Source organism: Rhopilema esculentum, chromosome 11, assembly GCF_057945365.1.
Source record: "Rhopilema esculentum isolate cy_ngs chromosome 11, ASM5794536v1, whole genome shotgun sequence".
Lineage (NCBI taxonomy): Eukaryota > Metazoa > Cnidaria > Scyphozoa > Rhizostomeae > Rhizostomatidae > Rhopilema > Rhopilema esculentum.
The window spans coordinates 8706084-8726694 of NC_142825.1; the positions used below are offsets into that span (position 1 = coordinate 8706084).

Consider the following 20611-nt stretch of genomic DNA (forward strand, 5'->3'; position numbering starts at 1 on the left):
ATCGCTTGGTGGTGCCATGACCCACTACAGACTTCATATTCTTTTGCTCTATTGAACTCCCCTCCCAAATAATTGAAATGACAGATTAACGGTCTTAAAAGTTTGTATTTACGAAGAGCGCAATCCTCTTTTTAAAGCTGATATATCCCCCCTCCCCCTGGAATTGTTGCGAATTGTAACAAATTTTTTCGCGCAGTAAATTTTTGGACAGGTCCATATTTTGGAAAAATTATTTTCGCACAAATTTTCATAACAATGGGTGGTACGGACAAAAAGTGGCAGTGGTTGCGAGGTAAAAAGTCAAATGAAAATTTAAAACGAGGTCGTATGGCAAGTTGAAGGTGGAGGAAGTGCGAAGTGCGCATGTCAATAAAGTGGCTGATTTCGGAAAATGGAAGAACAGCAAGAAACGGGAGACGAAAAGGATGGATCCAATCGAGAAGTTCTGGCTGGACTTTTGGCTGCGTCAGGTGGTTATTTGTTGTTTCTGATGCAAATAAATTTAATGAGCGAAATTTGATATCTAATCTTCCTGCATTCTTATTCGAAGAGTGTTTCATTACTCAAGGTGGCTATGGAATTGCATTATTTATTTCACCAAAGAAGAATAACTGTTACAGTTGATTCTTTGCTCACATGAAGCTCAGAGCAGTCTAACTCTACAAATAAAGTACGTCGGTAGCACATCCGTCATCGATCGTACTACATATCACTGGCCAGACTTGCAGGTATGGCAAGTGCACACACTCAAGATATTTTTCCTAAAATGTCCCTGCACACCTGGTAAAGGGTCTGGCATTTTGAAATATAGGCGAGGCTTGGGTGTGTCCTACTGCTTAGGGCAAATGAGGAATTTAAGTTTTTTCTAGATCGAAATAATCTTGCATTAGTTTGATAACAAAATAACTCTCATTCATGTACATTTTCTTTATTCACTCATATATTCCCTTCTCAATCAATTTTCTTGGGATCTAACATATTGGTGTGTACTGTTGTGTACAATTGAAGTGTACACTTTACTAAAGTGCATGACATGACTGTGTCCTATTGCTTAGGGCAAATAAGATTAGCATTTTTCCTCAAGATCATAATCTTGCATTGGTTTGGTAGATACAAAACAACTATCAATTTTCTATTTTCTTATCTTTGTCGATGTTGTGCGTACTACACTTATGTGACAAAATATTAGGATGATGAAAGAAAAAATGGCGTCTCCATAGATAGCATTCCAACACTGCTGTTAAAAGTTTGGCTTTTTTGGCAGGATTATTGAAATGGTGTGCGCAAAAATACTAGTTCTAGCAACACCAATGTGTTTTCTACTTTTTTTCATATATATATTTAATAAAACTCATAAGGAATTTGAAATTATCATTATTTTTATTACAATGACGAAAACAAGAGAGTATTTCAAAAGTCAACTTGAGGCAGGTAAATTATTACGTGAAGCCAGTCATTCGTTTACTGAAATCTCAAAAGAAGTAGGTTGCAGTAAGTCAACAGCATGTTATATTTATAGGAAATACAAAATAACTGGCTCAACCAAAGCTCAAACAAGAACAGGCCATCCAAGGAAAATTTCTAATAGGGGGAAAGAATCATATGCAAAGAGTCAAGGAAGCAAAGATTCACAGGTTGGGTCAGCTTAAGGCTAACTTAGGTAACTTGTTTGTGAAAGAAAGTGTTTCCCAACGTCTTGTTGCAAGAATACTTAAAAAATATGGGATCAAAAGCTGCATAAGAAAAATAAAACAGTATGTGTAACCAAAAAATAAAAGTTACTGTCTCTGTTGGTCCAAGGCAATGCTGGAATGACCCCTCCGTTATTTGGACAATGTATTTTTTGCAGGTTTTTTAAGGGTTTGGTGAACAACAAAAGAGGCCAATAATCCCATGTTTAACAACCCACATTTACCAACTCTGTTTCAATCATGGTGTGGGGTTGTATTGGGCCTAATGGCGTTGGTAAGCTGGCTTTGTGCCAGAGGTCCCTCAAAGTTGAATATTACATCCAAATATTGGAAGAAACCTTCAAGCTAGTGCAGAAAGAAATTTATGGTGATTCCAAAAGACCATTTATCTTTCAGCAGGACAATGCTTCTTGCCATTTTGCCATTGCAACAAAAAAATTACTTTCATAGTAACAGTATCATGGTCTTGCCAAACAAAGTCCAAACCTTAACATCATTGAAAACATCTGGTTATTTATGAAAAATTCTATAAATCACAATCCTCTGGCAACAAAAAAAAGCTCATGGAAAAAGTTATTTAATATTGGTCACATATTCCAAGGAGTTACATTGCAAAGTTGTATCAACCCATCCCACAAAGAATGGCGGCTGTTTTGAAATCAAGAGGTTACCCAACAAAATATTGAAAAAAATGTGTTCTAGTAGACAGAAACAGTTGATATTGTTTTAATTTGATTAATTTATGTTTGTTTTTACTATTGGATCAAATCCCAATCAGAAATGTTACCTGTCAATCTTGTTATGGTTCACTGATTTTCTTTGTTGTTTTTTTTCAGGCATCAGGTGTCCAACTATTTGTTACTAGGCCATTGCCCTTAAACTTTTGTCACCTAAGTGTATATACACAATAATTGAAGTGCACTCTTATACCAAAGTGCACACTTTACATTTTGCTCTTGCACACCCCAGATCTTGTTGTGCTGTACTCTGCAGTCCAGCCCACTTGCCTTGGCCAGTTTGACATTTCCACAAGCGCACTTGGGTTATACAATAATTTTGGTTTAGGTTATGGGGTAACCCAAGTCTTATTAGATAGACCAGAGCTGGTATTGCTATGGTTTTAGTCTAATTTTTGTAAAACCTATTTTTCATTCAGCTTAGCTCTTATACCATATTCATTCCATTTCAATATATTCATGTGAACTATGTAGCACACTTTCTGCCTGCACCTGAAAGTCTCTAGTCCACAAGATTTTGCCAAAGTGCCACATTTTCCAGTCTACAACTTACCTAAAACAAACCTGGAAATCATCTCAACCAAAATCCCACGCATGCCCAGTCATTTTAGGCATTTTATTCTGCAGCATTTTCCTTATCACATGGCATGGAGCTCTTCACTGAAACCTTGTGCAGACATCTAACATACCCTGCAGACTAACTGCCTAGTAGATTTTCATCTAAAGACATAATTTTCATACCTTCCGAAAAAAGATTTTGATGTACAGTTCTTCCTATCGCATTCCTTGCTACTTTCCTAGCTTACTTGGATGGAAAATTATAACTGCAATGGGCATTGATATGTTGCTGCAAGGATTTCTTATGCAGGGGCAGACAGTTGGTAAAATATTGGGGGGAAGCAAGCCTATTGTTTTGATAAGATGACATCACATTTCTCCATTTTTCAGAACAAAAGACCATGATTGTCCTCCAAAATATTTGGGGGGTGACTACCCCCCTCCCCGACCCCCCAGGTGTCTGCCACTGTTCTTATGCTTGCACCTGGCATATTTTACACCACTAAGCCTACACCCTGGATATTTTGGTTACTATGTTACTATGATATTTTTGTTACATGACCGATGATGTCAAACAGTGTGTGAGCATTGTAGCTTGGAGTTCAATTGTCTTTGCTCTCAGGTCAAAGCTGATAGCTGCTCTCAGCTTGACTGCCAAAATTATATATTACTGTATTTTGCCATGTATAATATCCATTCTTTAATAAATCTATGATCTATGAAGAAGGAAAATAACTTTGCTGAAGATCTTTGAGCCTCATTGCACACTCTTCAATAACATGTTTATTTAATGGTGTTGTGTTTATTCCATTATTATTTTTTATTTTCATAACCAAGAGACCTTTCCTTGTTAAATATGAAATTATACTTTGTGACTTCTTTATTGTCTTCGCTTTTTAATGCATTATGATCTATTATCTATTTTTTTGGCTGAAAATGATTTATGGGAAGTTTGAAAACTCTTGGGGGATTTAAAGTAGGGGAAATATGAAAAGTATATAAGACAATGACTGCTTTGCAAAGTAGAATGAACTTTAAACTTTGTCTTTTAATAAATGAGTACCTAGCCAATGAGTACATGTCATTGCTGGGTGAACAGAGGTACAGAGCAGTTGACACATTTATAAGCAGTTGAAACATTAGTGAGCAATTGAAACAATGTTCTCTCTGTTTCTCTTAGTTTCATGCAATCAAAATCTGTCAAACTCTAAACTGAGAATAAACGCTGAATATTTGATGGAAAAGAAATCCTCACCAGCTGAAATTAGGCTCTTGCAACTGCAGTTGTTGTTTTATAAAGAGCCACCCCTATGTAATTGTTTATTGATACTATGCATTTTCGATTTAAAAAATAGGCAGCATCTGCTTGCTTGTAAATGTGTGCTGGTATTGTTAAATTCTAGATTGGCATTTAAAGAAAATGGGCGCAATTGGTTTTCTCTTCTTAGTTTTGACTCGCTTTTGAATTGCTGTTTAAAACCCAGATGCCTCTGTGAATTTATATGCTAAACATGAAACGTGTTGAAGCTTGGTACGGGGAAAAGTTGGGGAAACCACACAGTCAAAATAAGCATTTGCGAGATTAACTATATTGTAGTGTGATTTTGTCTTCGAGGAAATTTGACTCAGTAAAAGGACGCCCATGTACCTTTTTGCATTTTGACATTATTGGCAAACGATATTTATGAAAAAATTGTCATTTATTAGTCAATGCAGCATGATTTAGGGATTTTCTATCAGGTTTCAAGTCGTTACTGTGAAACTAAAAAATTTCTACAAAATATTTGTCATCCTTATTATTTTCGAAATATTTGTCATCCTAATTATTTTCAATCTTACCTCAAACAGGACGGGCACAGTCATTTGACTCACTAGATTCGTTGGATGTTGACTACACTTCAAAAAATGAAAGAGGCTCCTTCAAGTTTGACGGTACTGTAGATTCTAACGAATTTGACCTTCCTGAAATCGACGAAGATAATCTTCCTAGCCTTGAAGATATCCTTAAGGAACCTGATGATGCGTTCTCGGTCGATAGCCTTCTTTTGTCACCAGTTAGCACCTTTGCAGGTCTTCCCAATCTCGCCAAACACAAAGGGCTGATTGCCAATGGTTCTGTGCTGCGCCACGTCATACTGAAGAAGATTTCTGGGCAGCTGGTGGATGCATGTGCGAGGCGAGATGCTGGTTTACCAACAGCAATGGCTGTCTCAATGTTGATTGCCATTGGCACTTCACATGGTCTTGTTCTAGTTTTCGAGCCTCGCGACCAGGCATTGAAACTGATATTAGGTAACACTTCAGATGGGGCAAACTATGGTGCTGTCACAGCGTTAGGTATCAACAGAGAGTGCTCAAGGCTTCTGTGCGGGTATGCAAAGGGGCAAATAACAATGTGGGATTTAAGTAATGGCAACTGTTTGCGTGTAATCACGGATGCACACCCTCCAGGCTATGCTGTACTTCATTTGCAGTTTACCGATGATTCCACCATTGCAATGTGTAGCGATAGCAGTGGCTCTGTTTACAGCCTTAGCTTTAGGAGGCTGATTACCAGAAGCTGTGAATCCACATGCTTTTTTTCGGGCAGTAAAGGAGAAGTGTGTATCATGGCCCCTTTACACCTGCACATTGGTATGCGGGACAGTCAGCTTCACGATTCTTCAATACTTGCAATGGCGTCTCTCACCAAGGTCATTGTTGTCAACCTTAAGCCGTTTCCTAAAGCAATATTTACCAAGAAGCTTCCTGGTGGCCGTAATACATTGCCTTTACTAGGCTGGCAATTCGCTGTTATTCAAAAAGAGGAGAATTCAAAGTATCTCTGTCCAGTTCTGGCATTTGCAAGGGATAAAGTTATCCACTTTTACCAGATTTGGAAATATGGTGAAGAGTTTAAGTTTGTACCATTCCAAACAATAGAGACAGAATACAGTCTTGTTTCGCTACACTGGATGAACCCAAAGATAATTGTGATTATTGATTCCCTTGAAAGAATTAGGACAATAGACGTAAAAACTAAAGAAGAACTTGAGTGCCTGGATCTCAGCATCGTGCAACTTGTGTATGGCAGCAGTTATTTTAAGTCACTAGCAACTGGCGGTAACGTAAGCAAGGCGCTGAATGCTGCTAGTGAGTATGCCTGTTATCACTCAGTCCAAGTTTTCAATGGTCAGCTTCTCCTTCTTGGCACAAAATCGATCCATTGTCTGACAATAAGGTCATGGAGAGACAGAATCGACTATTTTGTTAAACAGAATCTCTTTCTAGAAGCATTGCAATTGGCGCTTTCCTTTTATGAGGAACGTGCCAAAGCTGTGGTCAATCTTGCTGGTAGTCGACAAAAGAGAAAGATCTTTATTGCACAAGAAATAGCTGAAGTCTTACAATCTTATGTAGAAATTTCTTTCACTGTTAACTGCCCAAAAACTCACAAGGAAGAAATGTTGGCAGAGTACTTTAGCAGCCTAGTGCCTACATGTGTTGAGTACTGTGTTGCCACCGGAAATCTGGATTTACTTTTTGGTGAGATTTATGACCGTTTCTCTGAGGAACCCATTTCAAAAAAGGTGTTTCTCGAGGGCCTTGAGCCATACATTCTTGATGATAGGATTGCAACTTTAACACCAGTTGTCATGCAAGATTTTGTAAAACACTTTGAGGCAACTAGACAACTACGAAAACTTGAAGCATGTCTTGTGCACCTCGATGTCACTGCAGTTGATCTTCATCACATGGTGAAGATGTGCTGGACGCATTCCCTATATGACCTTGCAATTTATGTGTACAACAAGGGAATGAATGACTTTCTTTCACCAATGGAAGAAATGCTAAATATCCTAAGAAGTCTTTTGAAAAGTAAGCGAGAGTTAACTTATGAAGAATCTGCTGTTGGTTATAAGCTTCTTGTTTATATAAGTTGCTGCTTAACTGGGAGGCAATACCCACGAGGTCTCATCGATGAGGACAAAGTGTCCCGTGTTAAATGCGAGGTCTATGAGTTTTTAGTGGCAAAACGAAGCAAAGACATTGGACTTGATGATCAGTCCTACCCAAGTCTTCATGTGCTCTTGGAATTTGATACAAGAGAGTTCCTCAATGTCATGTCTATTGCTTTCGAGGAGCCAGAATTCGATGTAGATCATTCTTCTTTTGGGCAGGTTTCAAAGCGACAGAAAGTAGTAGATATTTTGCTTCAGTTAATGGTGACCAATACCTTATTCACTCCAACACAAGTTGGATGGCTTTTTACTTTCATCGCTAGACAAATGGCAAAGTTTGAAGGGAGTATACGAGTAAACAAACTGTTGTTTGAGCAAGTATTAGAGTATCTCACTAACCCAGATGATGACAGTCGACACGAGGAAAGACAGCAAGCTTTGTTAGAGCTTCTTTCAGCAGGAGGATTGCACCAGTTTGATGATAGCCGCATAATCAAGCTAGCAGAAGCAGCAAAGTTCTTTCAAGTTTGTGAATTATTGTATGAGAAGAATCATCAATATGCACAGGTGTTGTCTTGCTACTTGCGAGACCCGGCCAGAAAGCATCAGAGTTTTTCTTACATCGTTGAGATGATGTCGGCAGACTCTTTTACTGATTTAGAGAGAGGTGTGATGCAGAATGCTGTTTTGGCGGCGCTTGATCAGCTCGTTGAAATTGATAGCCAGAAGATGGCTTTGTTGATAATTGAATACTTCTCTGACTGCTTGAGTCATGTTGTCGGGAAGTTGGAGTATAACTCTGAGGCCCAATATGAATTTCTAAAAGGAGTATTTATGAAGAGAGAGTCCAGCAAACAAAGGTCCCGTGGAGATTTATTCAACCCAGATGCTTCAACTCACGAGCAGTTTATACAGTTGATGTGCCGATATGATCCCCAAAATGTCTACCCATATCTGAGAGAAACGGACAATTACCGACTAGAGCAAACCCTAGCTATTGTGCGAAAAATGAAGGTCGTAGATGCAACTGCGTATTTGTTAGAAAGGACTGGGGACGTGAAAGGTGCCTTTAATTTGCTTTTAGACAACCTGAAAGACAAAGTGCAAGATTTTAGTGAATCTTTTGCGGTAGACGATGATCCATTATCAAGCAAGGAAGGGAGAGAGAAGCGAAGGTCATTAAAAAATGCCCTGATGCTTGTTATCCACGTATGCCAGCGAAATTCCTCTAGACTTGACGCTGAAGAGAGAGAAGCATTGTGGTTTCCACTTCTGGAGACAATAATGGCTCCGCAAAGGAGAGTCAAAGATGTTACTTCAATTCATTTTGTAGCATTTAAGGAACTAACAAAGCAAGTTTTGAGCAGTATGATGGGGCATATTGCATTACCTGCTGTTTTAAAAAAGATCATGCAAGATTCTGCATATAATTCTGGAAAATTTGGAGAAATAAAAGAATTGATCCTTGGAATGTTAGACACGTACAACTACGAGCTTACTCTTTTGCAAACAACAAAATCACTACTGGGCAAGGATCTGCACCACCAATATTGTACACAAAAGAATTTTCTATCCCGTGGTTATTCTCATGAATATTTGACATGCAACGTCTGTTATGAAACGTTTGGAAAGCGCACAACGCCGGATAGTGTGAGTGACGTCATTGTGTTTAGATGCAATCATGCCTTTCACAAGCAATGCCTTGAAGGGTCGGTTGGTTATGGGAATGACATGAAGTGCATTCTTTGCAATAAGACCACCTCAATCGGATCTGTGTATAGTGGGAGTAGCGCAGAATCTTCTTCAAGTGCGGGTAAGACTGACGAAAACCCAACAAAGCCTAAGCATAAAAAGGGCGAGAAAAAGACATTGTTCACTCCCCAGCAAGAGCTAGCATTGCAAAATCTTGCTAAACACAACAATGAGTCGCCAAGGCTTCGTGTATTAAGTGACTTGCGACCTACTGATGATATGTGGGTTAATAGTCAGCGCTTGATTTTTGCAAGGCCAGGTTCGGTCATTGGAGCTTCTGAAGATATCACATTGGGCGGAAAAGAATTCAAACTTAGACTTGCTCCCGGCAGAATGTAGTTTCTACCAATTCTGTCAAATCCTATGTTCTGTACAATCGACTTTTCTTCTATGTTGATGTGATTAATGAATGCTTAAATTGTCGTGTAATTAAAATCATTTTTTGGCAATTATTTTGTTTTGTACATCGATATTCTTCCAATCTTAGAAATGCCATTCAACTTACGTTTGACTGCAGGCTGATCTGTGGATTCGTTGCTATCTTTTTATTAAGAGTAGCCAGAAAAAGTTAAATTTTCGGGGTAGTTGATATCCTATCAAGATGTGTATTTCGTATAGCAATTCAAACAAGTTTATATTGTTCCCTGCTACTCCCTGCTTTATTTGCCATATAAGTTTATATGTTTCAAAGTTCAAGGATAGTTAAACGTAGTGATTTGGCACTGTCCCTGTCTGACTGCTACACTTGTAGAAATAGTTTTTAACACCGCTATAGTAGTATCCACATTTTCTATCCGTTTAGAAATATGAGCCCCTTTTCTTTGGGAACCCGTAATTAACCTTGTTGACGAATGCAAGTCTTCTAATTGCAATAATGTTGTCTTACCCAACTATAGAATTTGCTAAATATGTCTTCAGTTATAGTAGACCATGATTTTTAGTTTTGGTAGTTATTCGATTGTCATAGATAAAAATTACTGCGATATTTACTTTTCGTAGTCGTTTTTGCGTACCTGATTATGTAGCAAATCGAAATTATCGGTAAATGAGAAGGGTTTCCACAAAGTATCGAAGACTGTATTACAATAAAATATTTTAGTCGGTGATGTTTGTTTGTATGGTGATGCTTTGATGAGTGGTGGGAGTTATAGGGGTAGGAGATCTCCCCCCTCCCCAAATTCCTAGAGTCGGGTACTCTTACCTTAAAAGATTTCACTGGGTCTACCAAAAAAGACATTAATAATCTCATTCCCAGCAGCGGTTTAGTGTTTTATTTGTATGCTGGTTTAATAGTATTGTGTCCAAGTACCAGGTAATTTCTTTGGGTTAATTGTTTGCTCACAAATTTCAAAATTTCAAAATAGAATTTTAAAAGAAGATAAGTTCCCCATATGTGCTGAAATCTCAACCTGCTTGTGCTACCGGTGGAACGATTGCCGTGACTGAATTTCTATTACTCTCATTTCCATCATATTACTTCAAAATATAAAACTCATAGGGTAACTTTTTAAATCAATAATATCCTAAAAAATTCTATTAAAAAGGTTCAATATAACCTGTTAGTTTACCGGCTGGTATTACTAGATTGCATGCCAAAATCAGGTTCAACGCTATTATAAAAAGGTGCAGCAAGGCCTTTATATGCCAATTATTTATTTGGGACCAGTTTGCGCTTACTTTATGATGAGCTTCATCTTCGAGAAAAGCTGTTTCTTAATATAAGTCCTTCTGGAGGTTTTGACCCTTTGCAACTGGGAATACATCAAAACAAGTTTCAGCGAGTTATCATTTTGTGAGACCAAATAATTTTATTATTTTCAATCCTGACGGAACAAGGGCGACAATAAATTGGCATGCGGTCCGTAGGGTGCCCACCTCTACCCTAGGCACTTGCCAAATCTGGGTCAAAAGACGCTACCCTAGATTGGGAATAAATTTCTTGATTTTATAGGGCATTACAATTGATTCGTATTGCAAAGATAAGTTTCACGGGAATTTTCGTTGCGCAATACGGATATGCCATACAACGACAAAGAAAGGTATTATGCATTACTGCATAGTTATAATATCCTGAAAATAATCACATTTCAATAAGAAGGTTTTTATGTGAAATTTCAAGTAGGTGGGAGAGGCCCAAATTCCTTGGGTTATGGCCCCGGCTCCCCATCGATAGAGACCCCGACATAAATCGTTCGTCATCGTTACCATTTAAAAACTATTTCGCTTGCTATTGCATAATCCTAGAATATTTCGAGCGTCGCCCTGTAGTATCTTTTGGCCAATTTTGGGATGAATAGGAATTACATTTTTCTAGAAAAATGCTTTTCTGTTATTTTTATTTTGATAGGGCGGGGGGAGTAGAATTTTCTTAAGCCTCTCCCCAGACCTCTTCCTCGAATCGTCATCGTAGTCCGTGTCATCAGTTTACGGTCACGGGAAGGGATGGTTTACTAATTCAGTGTTGCAAATGGTATTGTATCAATAGTCTAAAGAAAATTGCAGGAAAGTGGAGTTGCAGGGATTATTCGTTCGCAGCAGAATCTCCGTTTGCAATCGTCTTGCTAAATCAAAACCTGTATTGGCCTAATCTTTGCCCTTCAACTTGGTGTTTTAGAGCTCTTGAAATCTTGATATAAAAACAGGTTAGTGTGACCAGCCTCTGAGTTCATTTTCCTTAACTTTTTCATCGTACAGTTCCTATTGTACAGCTCTTAGATTTCATCAGCTTCTGAATGGATGAGCTGCTCACGCAAAGTTGAAGAGTTTTCATCAGCCTACTTTTTGGCCTAATCTAACCCAAACATAGGAAGTTGAGGACATAGGAGGCAGTACATTTTTGCAATTTGAAAATAAAAGCTAAAAATATTCAAAAACTCCTACTTTAGATACCATTATATCATCCTATGATACTATTAGAATGGTACGTGTCCAAAGTAGCAGTATTTCGTTGACAGTATTGTTTTCTAAGAACTATTTTCGTTCCTTGAAATCTGAGACGGGGTTTTTAGAATGAAGGATACAAACATTTGAACAGTTTCTGTGTTGTGAGCAATATGTTGTGAAATGTTTGCTTTTTCAAAGCCATTTTCAAATTTTGATTTGGTAAATGTGCACAAAATAACCATCTTTTTGCAATTTCTAAATCATTTACAGTTTTCGTTATTGATTTTTAGCATTAAGGTTCCTAGATTATATTGAAGGTGTAGCCAATAGATTTCCACTGCTGTGATACCCAGATACCCACTGCTGTGAAATTGCCAAAAGTAGACTCTTGTCCTTGGTTTTGTATTATATTCATACATATATATTCATTATTAATTCGATATGATCAACACTGTAAAAAGGGTTGTTGGTTTGCTCAGGGGCGTAACTTGACCAAAAGGTTTGGGGGGGGTGAAAAGGATTTCTGCCCTGCAAAAATGAGTGGTGCCCTGCAGACCTCGTAGCAAAGGTTTGTCTATAGGTTACTAGTGAAAGCTTTACCAGTGTAAATTAGTCTTTACCAAGAACAAACTCCTAAGCAATAAAAAAAACTTGAAACTTCATTGCCTATGAAATATCTTTTTTTACGTGAGCGTGAATTAAATGTCAAATTTGATTTTCCTTTGTAGTAAAGCTTGTATTTCATGGCATATCAAGTTTAGTGAGGTAGGAGGACCCACCATGGTTGGGTCCGACGTGAAGAAAATTTTTTGAAATTATACCTTGTAAAAGGTCTAAAAAGCATCTCCCAGACTAAAATTTAGCAAAATACTATACTGCTAAAAAACTGATAATTGTTTGTTTGAAAAATTGGGAGGGGGATGTCATGCTTAAACGCTAGCGATAGATGTTGGGGAAGGAAAGAAACGGTAACCTTTCGCTTCAGATTGCACATAGTTGTGAATGACAGAACAATGTTGTTTTGATTGGGAGAGTTTTATTTCCTAAACAGAATGTGCAGTTTCTTATCTCGAAAAGGCCATGTTTACACTTCCAAAATAATTACATTGCAATGATACAGAAACTGATTTACTGAATTAATGCAAATAAAAAAAATAATAAAAATACATGAATAAGTTAGCAATTAGATCAAACAAAATCGGCATCTTAACAGTTTATTCTCTTTTTATTTAACACTCTGTTAAAAAGTTATAGAAAAAAGGATAAAAAATTCTTATCTTGACCAAAGTGGGGGCCTTCAGCCCTCTATTCCCCCCAGTGGTGCCGTACCTGTCATGAAAATAATTTACAACTTAAATTAATTTGTGTGGACTCAACCTTGCCCTCATAAACTTATGCCTCAATCACTGCATCCATTGGCTATGATTTTCGGTAAGGAATGCTTTCGCTCTGCTAATAACGGAGCTCTTCCTGACATAACTGTTCCGTTCTCTAAAATGGAATGTCAGGAAGGGAGGTTGATAACAAATATAATACTTCCATTTCAAAATTCGTAAACGGCCCTTTACGAACTTCAGAGATGGCGTTTCTGCGTGGCAATAAAGCTCTTCTTGGCGCCCTGCGAAATCTTCGATTGCCCTGCGAAATCGGCTGATTTAAGATTTGGGGGGTGTCACACCCCCCCACACCCCCCGGTATTTTCGCCCCTGGGTTTGCTCTATTATTTTGATTTGTTTATTATTGAAGTTCAAGAAATACCCTCTGCCATTCACCATATCAGTTTTAGCCATTTTATGTAAATCCTTGCACATTGTCCTTTGAGAAGCAAACTGCACAACCATTGCACTTTTTGAAGTAACCAGTGTTCTTCTGCTTCCTTAGGACCTCATCATTGCACCTTGTTATTTGATTTTTTCGTGTAATTCATTGTCACATAGATGCACAACATTTAAAAACACAACACTAATAGTTTACTTTCTCTTATTCTATAAATAGTTTTAATTTTTTTTAACATCTAGAGTTAAAGAAAGATTATCAAAATGGCAGCTGGTCCATATAATTACTCATACATTTTCAAGTACATTATAATTGGTGAGTACAATCTAGCAAAATTGGCAAGCTTGTGATCAACCTTTACATTGTGTTTTGTAGTTTGTCCCAATTTTTGACCAATATGATGGCTGGTTTGAATTATTTTTGCACAACACTCCACTCCTTGCCATCAGTTACTTAAACTATAAATCAACTATAGATTGCATATACTTTTGAATAAGCTATTTAAAATTTATTTTGATGATCCATATGTAACAAGAATCTAATGAGAAACTTCCAGTGAGCAAATGATTGAAAAGTGATGCAAATTTGCCTTAGGATTTCTTTTTTATGCAATGGTGTTTCACCACAATTTAAAGACACATAGAAAGGCATTATTTAATTAAAAATGTGCATGTTTTTTAATTACATGCAATTGGTGAGTGATTAACAGTGACTCACCTGTCGAAAACAAATGAGCTCGCCTGCAAATTTACGTTTTGACAACAAAATGATAATTTATCTTACCAGGTGATATGGGTGTTGGCAAATCCTGCCTCCTACATCAATTTACAGAAAAAAAATGTAAGTAAAACAAACTTTGTATTAATTTTGTACATAGATTACAGATTGTTGAACCATTAATTCATGCAACTACACTTATTAGTGGGGTTTTTGTTATATATTTACTGTCACTGATTTTGAAATTTCTTCCTAGTCATGGCAGATTGCCCACATACAATTGGGGTTGAATTTGGGACTAGAATTGTTGAAGTTGCTGGACAAAAGATAAAGTTGCAGATTTGGGACACTGCTGGTCAAGAAAGATTTAGGTTTGTAATCATGTGTTTGAAATGTTTAAAATTTGCATTAATAGCGTATTCAAAGCTCAGAGTTCCAGAATTTGAATTTACAAACACAATAAGGAAAAAGGCTATCTTGTTGGACATTTCCTGAGAGAATTATCATTTCTTCTGTGTAAATTTTTCAAGAGTGAGAAGAACTATGAATTGTCATTTTAACCCACTGGGCAATTTTGGCTAGAGGATGGATTATTAGTGCCAGGAAAATATATCGCTAAAGGACCCCAAAAAAATCTTCAAGTATTGAAAATTGAGTTTAACCAAATTAGCTGATAGCTTAAATTATATGAAACTAGAAATTGCAAGGATGGGAATAAACTAGCATATTATGTATTCAAGATGCAAATTTTGTAAGAATGAATCAGTCAAATATAACCAATCTGCCTCAAATTCAGCTCAGTTGCTCCAAAAGTCCTAATGAGAATGATATAGGGCATAGAAAAATGACCTTCGTTATCAATGTTTTCTCAAAGAGTTGTCCTCATTTGTGCATTACCACTTAAGCACATTGTTTTTCATTGGTTTTTCTGACTGTATCTGAAGCCAATATGAAGATTTTGATTCACAACTAATAGGAAACATTGGATGTCATTTAGAAAATCTTTAATCACTTCATATTCTCTGACAGTTATGACACAAAAACAAAGTAGGTATGGACAGTTAAAATTATGATAGAATTTTGAGTGTAGCAGTGGTGAGATTTCAATGAGAGCAGTAGAAGCAGTTTTGAACAAGATTTAAAAGAAAGTATTTTCTGATCCTTCATATTTTGCTGAAGATCAGCCTGCTACTGTGTATCAGCCCATCAGTTTGACAGATAACAACAGAAGTTAGAAATAAAGATCACAGCAAAGTTTATACGTGACACTTTCACAAAGCTTGAAAACCCCCCTCCCCTCCCCTTTGTATAGTGTTACTCTCCATTACCATTCCCCCCTTCTGCAAGGATATCATTTATGTGTGGCCCCTAATGCAGAAAACATTCTAATCACTAATCAATTGCTTGTAACCAATCAGTTGCCATTTTAACTGAATCCCACATGATGTTACGGGGGAGCTTTTTTTGAGATGGTTCTTATTGAAGAGGGGGCTTATTCAAAAGGACGGGCGTAATGAATTATTATGGTAATTTATTTGGTTCTTCGATTACAGGGCTGTCACTAGAAGCTATTACAGAGGTGCTGCTGGGGCACTAATGGTATATGATATAACAAGGTATGTATCTATTAAATTTTCTGAAAAAGGAATTATTGTATTTATTAGTAAATGGGGTTTCTCATTTTTAATGCACCTGAATATGTGCGGCTAGATAATTTATTTCTACTGGCAACTTAATTAGAATAGGCCACTAACTATGCAAATATTTCTTGATGTAGTTTTTAATCTTTGAATCTATTTGAATTTGTTGTGTAGTCTATTTTGCAGAGAAAGAAACCAAATCTTAATTCAACAGTTTTGCAACCATCACTTAAGAATATTTGTTTCCTTGCTAATTAGTTTAAGTTTTTTTTAGAGTACTGGCACATAGGTGCAGATAAACTATATTCAAGTCATTAGATTATATTCTATAAATACATAAATTGAAATTCTATAAATTTTTCAGTTGAGTTCTTTAATATGTTTTTTATATCAATATACATAATTAGTAATCTTTAATTTCTTGTGTTTGAAAGTTATTAGAATGCATAGTAACTTGGTTAGGTGAGCAAATTGCTTTTAATTATGCATTTTGCTTTAGATTTAACTGATGTTTTTTTCTGGACTGCAGGAGTTTTAGAGTCAAGCAAATTTTTCCTAAAAAAACAAGCATAAAGGTTCTATGGTAATGCATATAACTAAATGCTCAAATATTGTTAGTATCTATTCAGTTCACACAAACATTCATCAGTTGTTCTCCAGATGCATGTTTCTTTATCACTTTTAGGAGAAGCACATACAATCATTTGAGTAGCTGGTTAACCGATGCTAGAAATTTAACAAACCCAAATACGGTATGCTTGGCTTTTTTAAAGAAGATTGTATATTATTAAACTTTATGTTCCAAAATATGCATCTTATGCCAATTTGGAACCTTATTTTCTTGCTATTACTCTCAAGCTCCTAATTGTAGTAGGGGGGTCTAATAAGAAGGGAGGGTTGGTATTTTTTTTAAAAACCCTAATATGGGAGGCCATAATAGATTGAAATGCTTAGCTTTTCCAAAATTATGTTTAAATTGGGGGGTGTTTAAATATAAATTTTGAATAGAATACATAATTAGGAGGGGTGTTAATAAATGGAAATGGGTATGCAAAATTTATGAAAATTGGAGTTTCCCCCCCCCCTCTCCCTACAATTATAAACTTGAGAGTATGATAATTAACACAGTGGTGTATTGAGTTAGAAAAGGTATGTCCTCCATTAAAATAGCCATCAAGTCATCAAACTTAATATATCGTTTTTTGATATAAATGTATTGATATAGACCAGTCAAGCATTTTGAATAATGTCATTCATTTTTTTCTATTTGCAGGTGATCATAATGATAGGAAATAAATCTGATTTGGACGCCCAGGTATTTAATAGATTGATTGATGTGAATAAGAAATATAAAGCTTAAGTTTCTCACTAGTGATAATGAGGGTTGGTTGAATGTAGCAGTTCAATAGTTCTTCATGCTTTTCAGAGAGACAAGGAAATAAGTAGCAAAGCTTCTAGTTTGTAGTTTGTGGTGAAGAAAGGATGTTCATTGTTTTCAATACTTTTCTGTCATTTTTGGCACAATACTCTCGTAAAATAGTGAAATTTATAATTTGTTGGAAGATATATGTATGAATGTTTGCTAGGATAATTAATTTCTATGGTATAGTATTTTGAGATTTATTAAAAAAAATATTTTCACAGCGAGACGTCACATACGAGGAAGCCAAACAGTTTGCAGATGAAAATGGTTGGTTTGGTTTTAAATGATTCGATGATATTTTGTTGTCACCAACTTACCAAATGGCTTTCAACTATCTGGTCATTTATACATTTTTAAACTTGTTTGTTTATTTATACAGCTAGTAAAGTTACTATCAGTAAGCTCATTTAAAAAGTACCAGGTCTGCAAATGTTTTTTCAGCACCTTGGAACGCAGTCATCAAAAGTTCTTTTCTCTGCCTGTAGCTTCCAATATATTGAGCCCGTCCACTAGAAATATGCTGGCTAAAATGTTCATCATCATTCTTTTCTGATTATGTTAAGTGCTTGAGATTTTATTTATCTAAAGAGGATAAGGACAACCTTGTTAGAATTTTTCACATTTTGGCGTTATTGTTAAAGAAATTTGGCAAGCACCTCATTTGTAAACTGGCTTAACTAGCGTACTTTTCTTGCCGTGACACGTGATATGACAATCTTTGGTAATCTGCTGTTTCCCTGTTTACGTATTATTGGATTGATTTTTACAAAACCGTGATTGTCTTTCTTTGCAGGCTTACTGTTTCTAGAAGCAAGTGCAAAAACGTAAGTCTCATCCTTCCTGCATATTCGTTTAAACTTATATTGCACAAGGCAGTTCGCTTTGTTATTATACACTGTAAACAGCAATGATTTTTCCGTATGGAAGCAAGTGTGCCAGGCCTCTGAAGAGTGTTAAAAGCTGTAAGTATGTATGTATGTATGCATCTTTCAGTTTTGTACAGTGGCGGACACCTGGGGGGCGAGGGGATGTGACCGCCCCTCCAATACTCTAGAGGTTAATGGTCTTTTGTTCCAAAACAATGGAAAATTTTACGTCATCTTATTAAAACAATAGGCTTGCCCCCCTCCCCCCAATATTTGACCAAGTGTCCTCCCCTGGTTTTGTACCCCGAAGAAAATTGTTTGGAAATATGAGTATTTGTCTGTTTTTAGTGGCGAAAATGTCGAAGACGCATTTTTGGAGACTGCGAAGAAAATATTCCAAAGTATACAGGATGGAAGGTAAGAATTTTATCTTTCTGAATCTGGAATGTCAGCATTGGTGGGTCGCCCCTGTTTGATCTATTGGCCGCTAGCTAGTTGTTGGGTTTTCCTCGAAATCTACAAAAAGCTCCCTTTGCGCTGAAAAGAGCCACATTTTGAAAACTAAGGAAATTTTTTATATCAGCTTTTGAATAACAAGGCAATTTTATAGACTAAAGGAACATAAATGAGACGTCATCGAAAAACAGGCGACATATCTGGCATTGCAGAACATTTTGTTGCCGAACAAGTAAAAACACTCTTATCGCAATCCTACAACTGCACGAAATATGGGCATGTCCTTGCATTATTTCCTGAATCTTAAATAAGGCAACTATGAACTCCTGTCTCCCAGTGTGCTACCTTTTTCATCTCCCTGCCTTATTCTCCCCTAGCACTTAACACAGTAGCTTCGCCACGCGGTCCCTTCAAGAGTTGTTGCTCTATCGTAAAATACTTTTTGAAAGCATTAATTAGGTCTTTTACAAGCTTTAAGTGTTTCATTCCTGCCATAGTAGCGTTATTCCCCCCCCCCCCCCTTTTATTAATCGTTCTGAATTTTGAGGCAAATTCTGGCTTTGAGAATTCTAAGTTTATTAATGCTGCAAAGTTATGTGAGTTTTGAACGCCGTAAGCGTTTGTACAAGACATCCAGTGCTACCCATTCTTGTTCAATTCATTTGAAGGTTTTCTTTATAAACCTCTGATTTGCTATCAATCATGTTGCAGCCTCGACTTGAATGCAGCGGAATCGGGGGTGCAGCATAAACCAGCAGGAAGAGGCGGAGCTAGTGCCTTCCCACAGGAACAGCCTGCCAGTCAAGACAAATGCAACTGTTGAGGTTTCAATTTTACTGCTAAATAGATCCACTGTGAATTTTTCAATGATTGCATGAAATATTAATTTTCGATTCTTTTTCAAGAGCAAGAAAGGAACTAAACAATGATTCCGATGGGCGAATCTCTTATTTGCATTAACTATTATAGATGTAATACTTTTGTACAAATTTAATACCTTCGTAGTGAATCGCAAACTTTTTCGTAGTTTTAGCAGTTAACTGGTTGGCTCTGTATGAATAGATAGCCTCAAGATGTCCACAGCATTCATTTCATTTGTCGGTTATGTTTTCTTTTATATGTAACAATGCTACTGTGTTAACTCAAGGTTTTTCTCTAAACCATTCTTTTTAAACATTTCTTGTAAAACCTTATTACGAAGCCTGTTGAAAATTGCACTCTTTATTTTCGAAATGCTTTGCAATTTAAATAACACTTACGTGACGTTATCTTAACGAAGGGTATTGTAAGAATTCAACTGTAGCTAACTTACAAAGATGTTTCTCTGTAGACTCGCTTGTTTTCTTGCTCATTATCTCAAAGAATTCTGTAGTTAAATTACTGGCAAACCTTTCTTGAAAATCTGGAATAATTGATAATTAATTAATTAATTTAATACCAATTGAAATTCGCTGCGGAATCTTTATCGAAGACCACGCTTTCATGTTTCCGTACATTTTAAAAGCAAATTTGCAAAACGACCTTTAAAATCCGGTTTTAAAGAACCACCGCCTGCATTAAAACTATTTAGCAAAACTGCCCGTCCTGTCGGAAAGGGATGGCTAGAAACACAGAAAGAAATCAACCAGTATTAGCCTGCGTGCAGACTTTACTTACCGTTGCGAAGGAGAACAAATACGGACGTCCTGGCTCTCCTTCGCAACGGAAAGTAGGGTTTGCACGCAGGCTAACCAGTATCAGATGTTCCTCTTTATGTGTCATGCGCTGTGGCATCTTTATCTTGACATCTTTATCTTGACTTTATTTACACTCTTTCGTGTAAATCCCTTCTTTTCTGTTGCTCAAATACATCATTCTCTGTCTGCCTCTTGCATTTTACCTTCTTTGTTCCCTTAAAGCGATGGATTCTCTATGCCGTTTCTCCGCACAACGTCTCCAAAAAATGTAATTTTTCTGTCTTGATGGTCTGTAACAGTCTTTGCTTTACATTAGCAACTTCTAGTACTGCCTGATTTTACTTCTATCTTTTGACCAAGAAGAAAACAGGGTACTGTTTGTCGCCATTGGGATATTCATCAACCCTCCTCACCAAGCAAACCTCTTGGAGTTGCCGGTTTAATCGCCGACGACTCGACCCGAGGCAGGTAGTACAGGCCGACTGGGGATTGAAC

At 36.8% G+C, this 20611-nt stretch overlaps 2 protein-coding genes across 2 annotated transcripts; both read left to right on the forward strand.

Moving 5' to 3' along the window:
- Positions 1-310: 310 nt before the first annotated feature.
- LOC135693505 (vacuolar protein sorting-associated protein 8 homolog) lies at positions 311-10931 on the forward strand. The gene is made up of 2 exons (XM_065212015.2): positions 311-470; positions 4835-10931. The coding sequence occupies exons 1-2, from the start codon at positions 392-394 to the stop codon at positions 9016-9018; spliced, it is 4263 nt and encodes a 1420-aa protein (XP_065068087.2). The 5' UTR covers positions 311-391; the 3' UTR covers positions 9019-10931.
- Positions 10932-11093: 162 nt separating this feature from the next.
- Positions 11094-19771, forward strand: LOC135693506 (ras-related protein Rab-14). Its single transcript, XM_065212017.2, has 11 exons — positions 11094-11321; positions 13581-13653; positions 14125-14178; positions 14312-14426; positions 15609-15671; positions 16381-16447; positions 16969-17010; positions 17340-17385; positions 17912-17942; positions 18333-18401; positions 19152-19771. Exons 2-11 carry the CDS (start codon positions 13602-13604, stop codon positions 19261-19263), a joined length of 651 nt encoding a protein of 216 aa, XP_065068089.1. The 5' UTR covers positions 11094-11321; positions 13581-13601; the 3' UTR covers positions 19264-19771.
- The last annotated feature ends 840 nt before the right edge of the window (positions 19772-20611 follow it).

Bases quoted from the DNA above. Each gene is read 5' to 3' on its own strand.
- LOC135693505 (XM_065212015.2), top strand. From the start codon at position 392: ATGGAAGAACAGCAAGAAACGGGAGACGAAAAGGATGGATCCAATCGA. The intron at 471-4,834 runs GTGGTTATTTGT...TACCTCAAACAG, and splicing joins TGGACTTTTGGCTGCGTCAG to GACGGGCACAGTCATTTGAC.
- LOC135693506 (XM_065212017.2), top strand. From the start codon at position 13,602: ATGGCAGCTGGTCCATATAATTACTCATACATTTTCAAGTACATTATA. The intron at 16,448-16,968 runs GTATGCTTGGCT...TTCTATTTGCAG, and splicing joins ATTTAACAAACCCAAATACG to GTGATCATAATGATAGGAAA. The intron at 17,386-17,911 runs GTTGGTTTGGTT...CTTTCTTTGCAG, and splicing joins ACAGTTTGCAGATGAAAATG to GCTTACTGTTTCTAGAAGCA.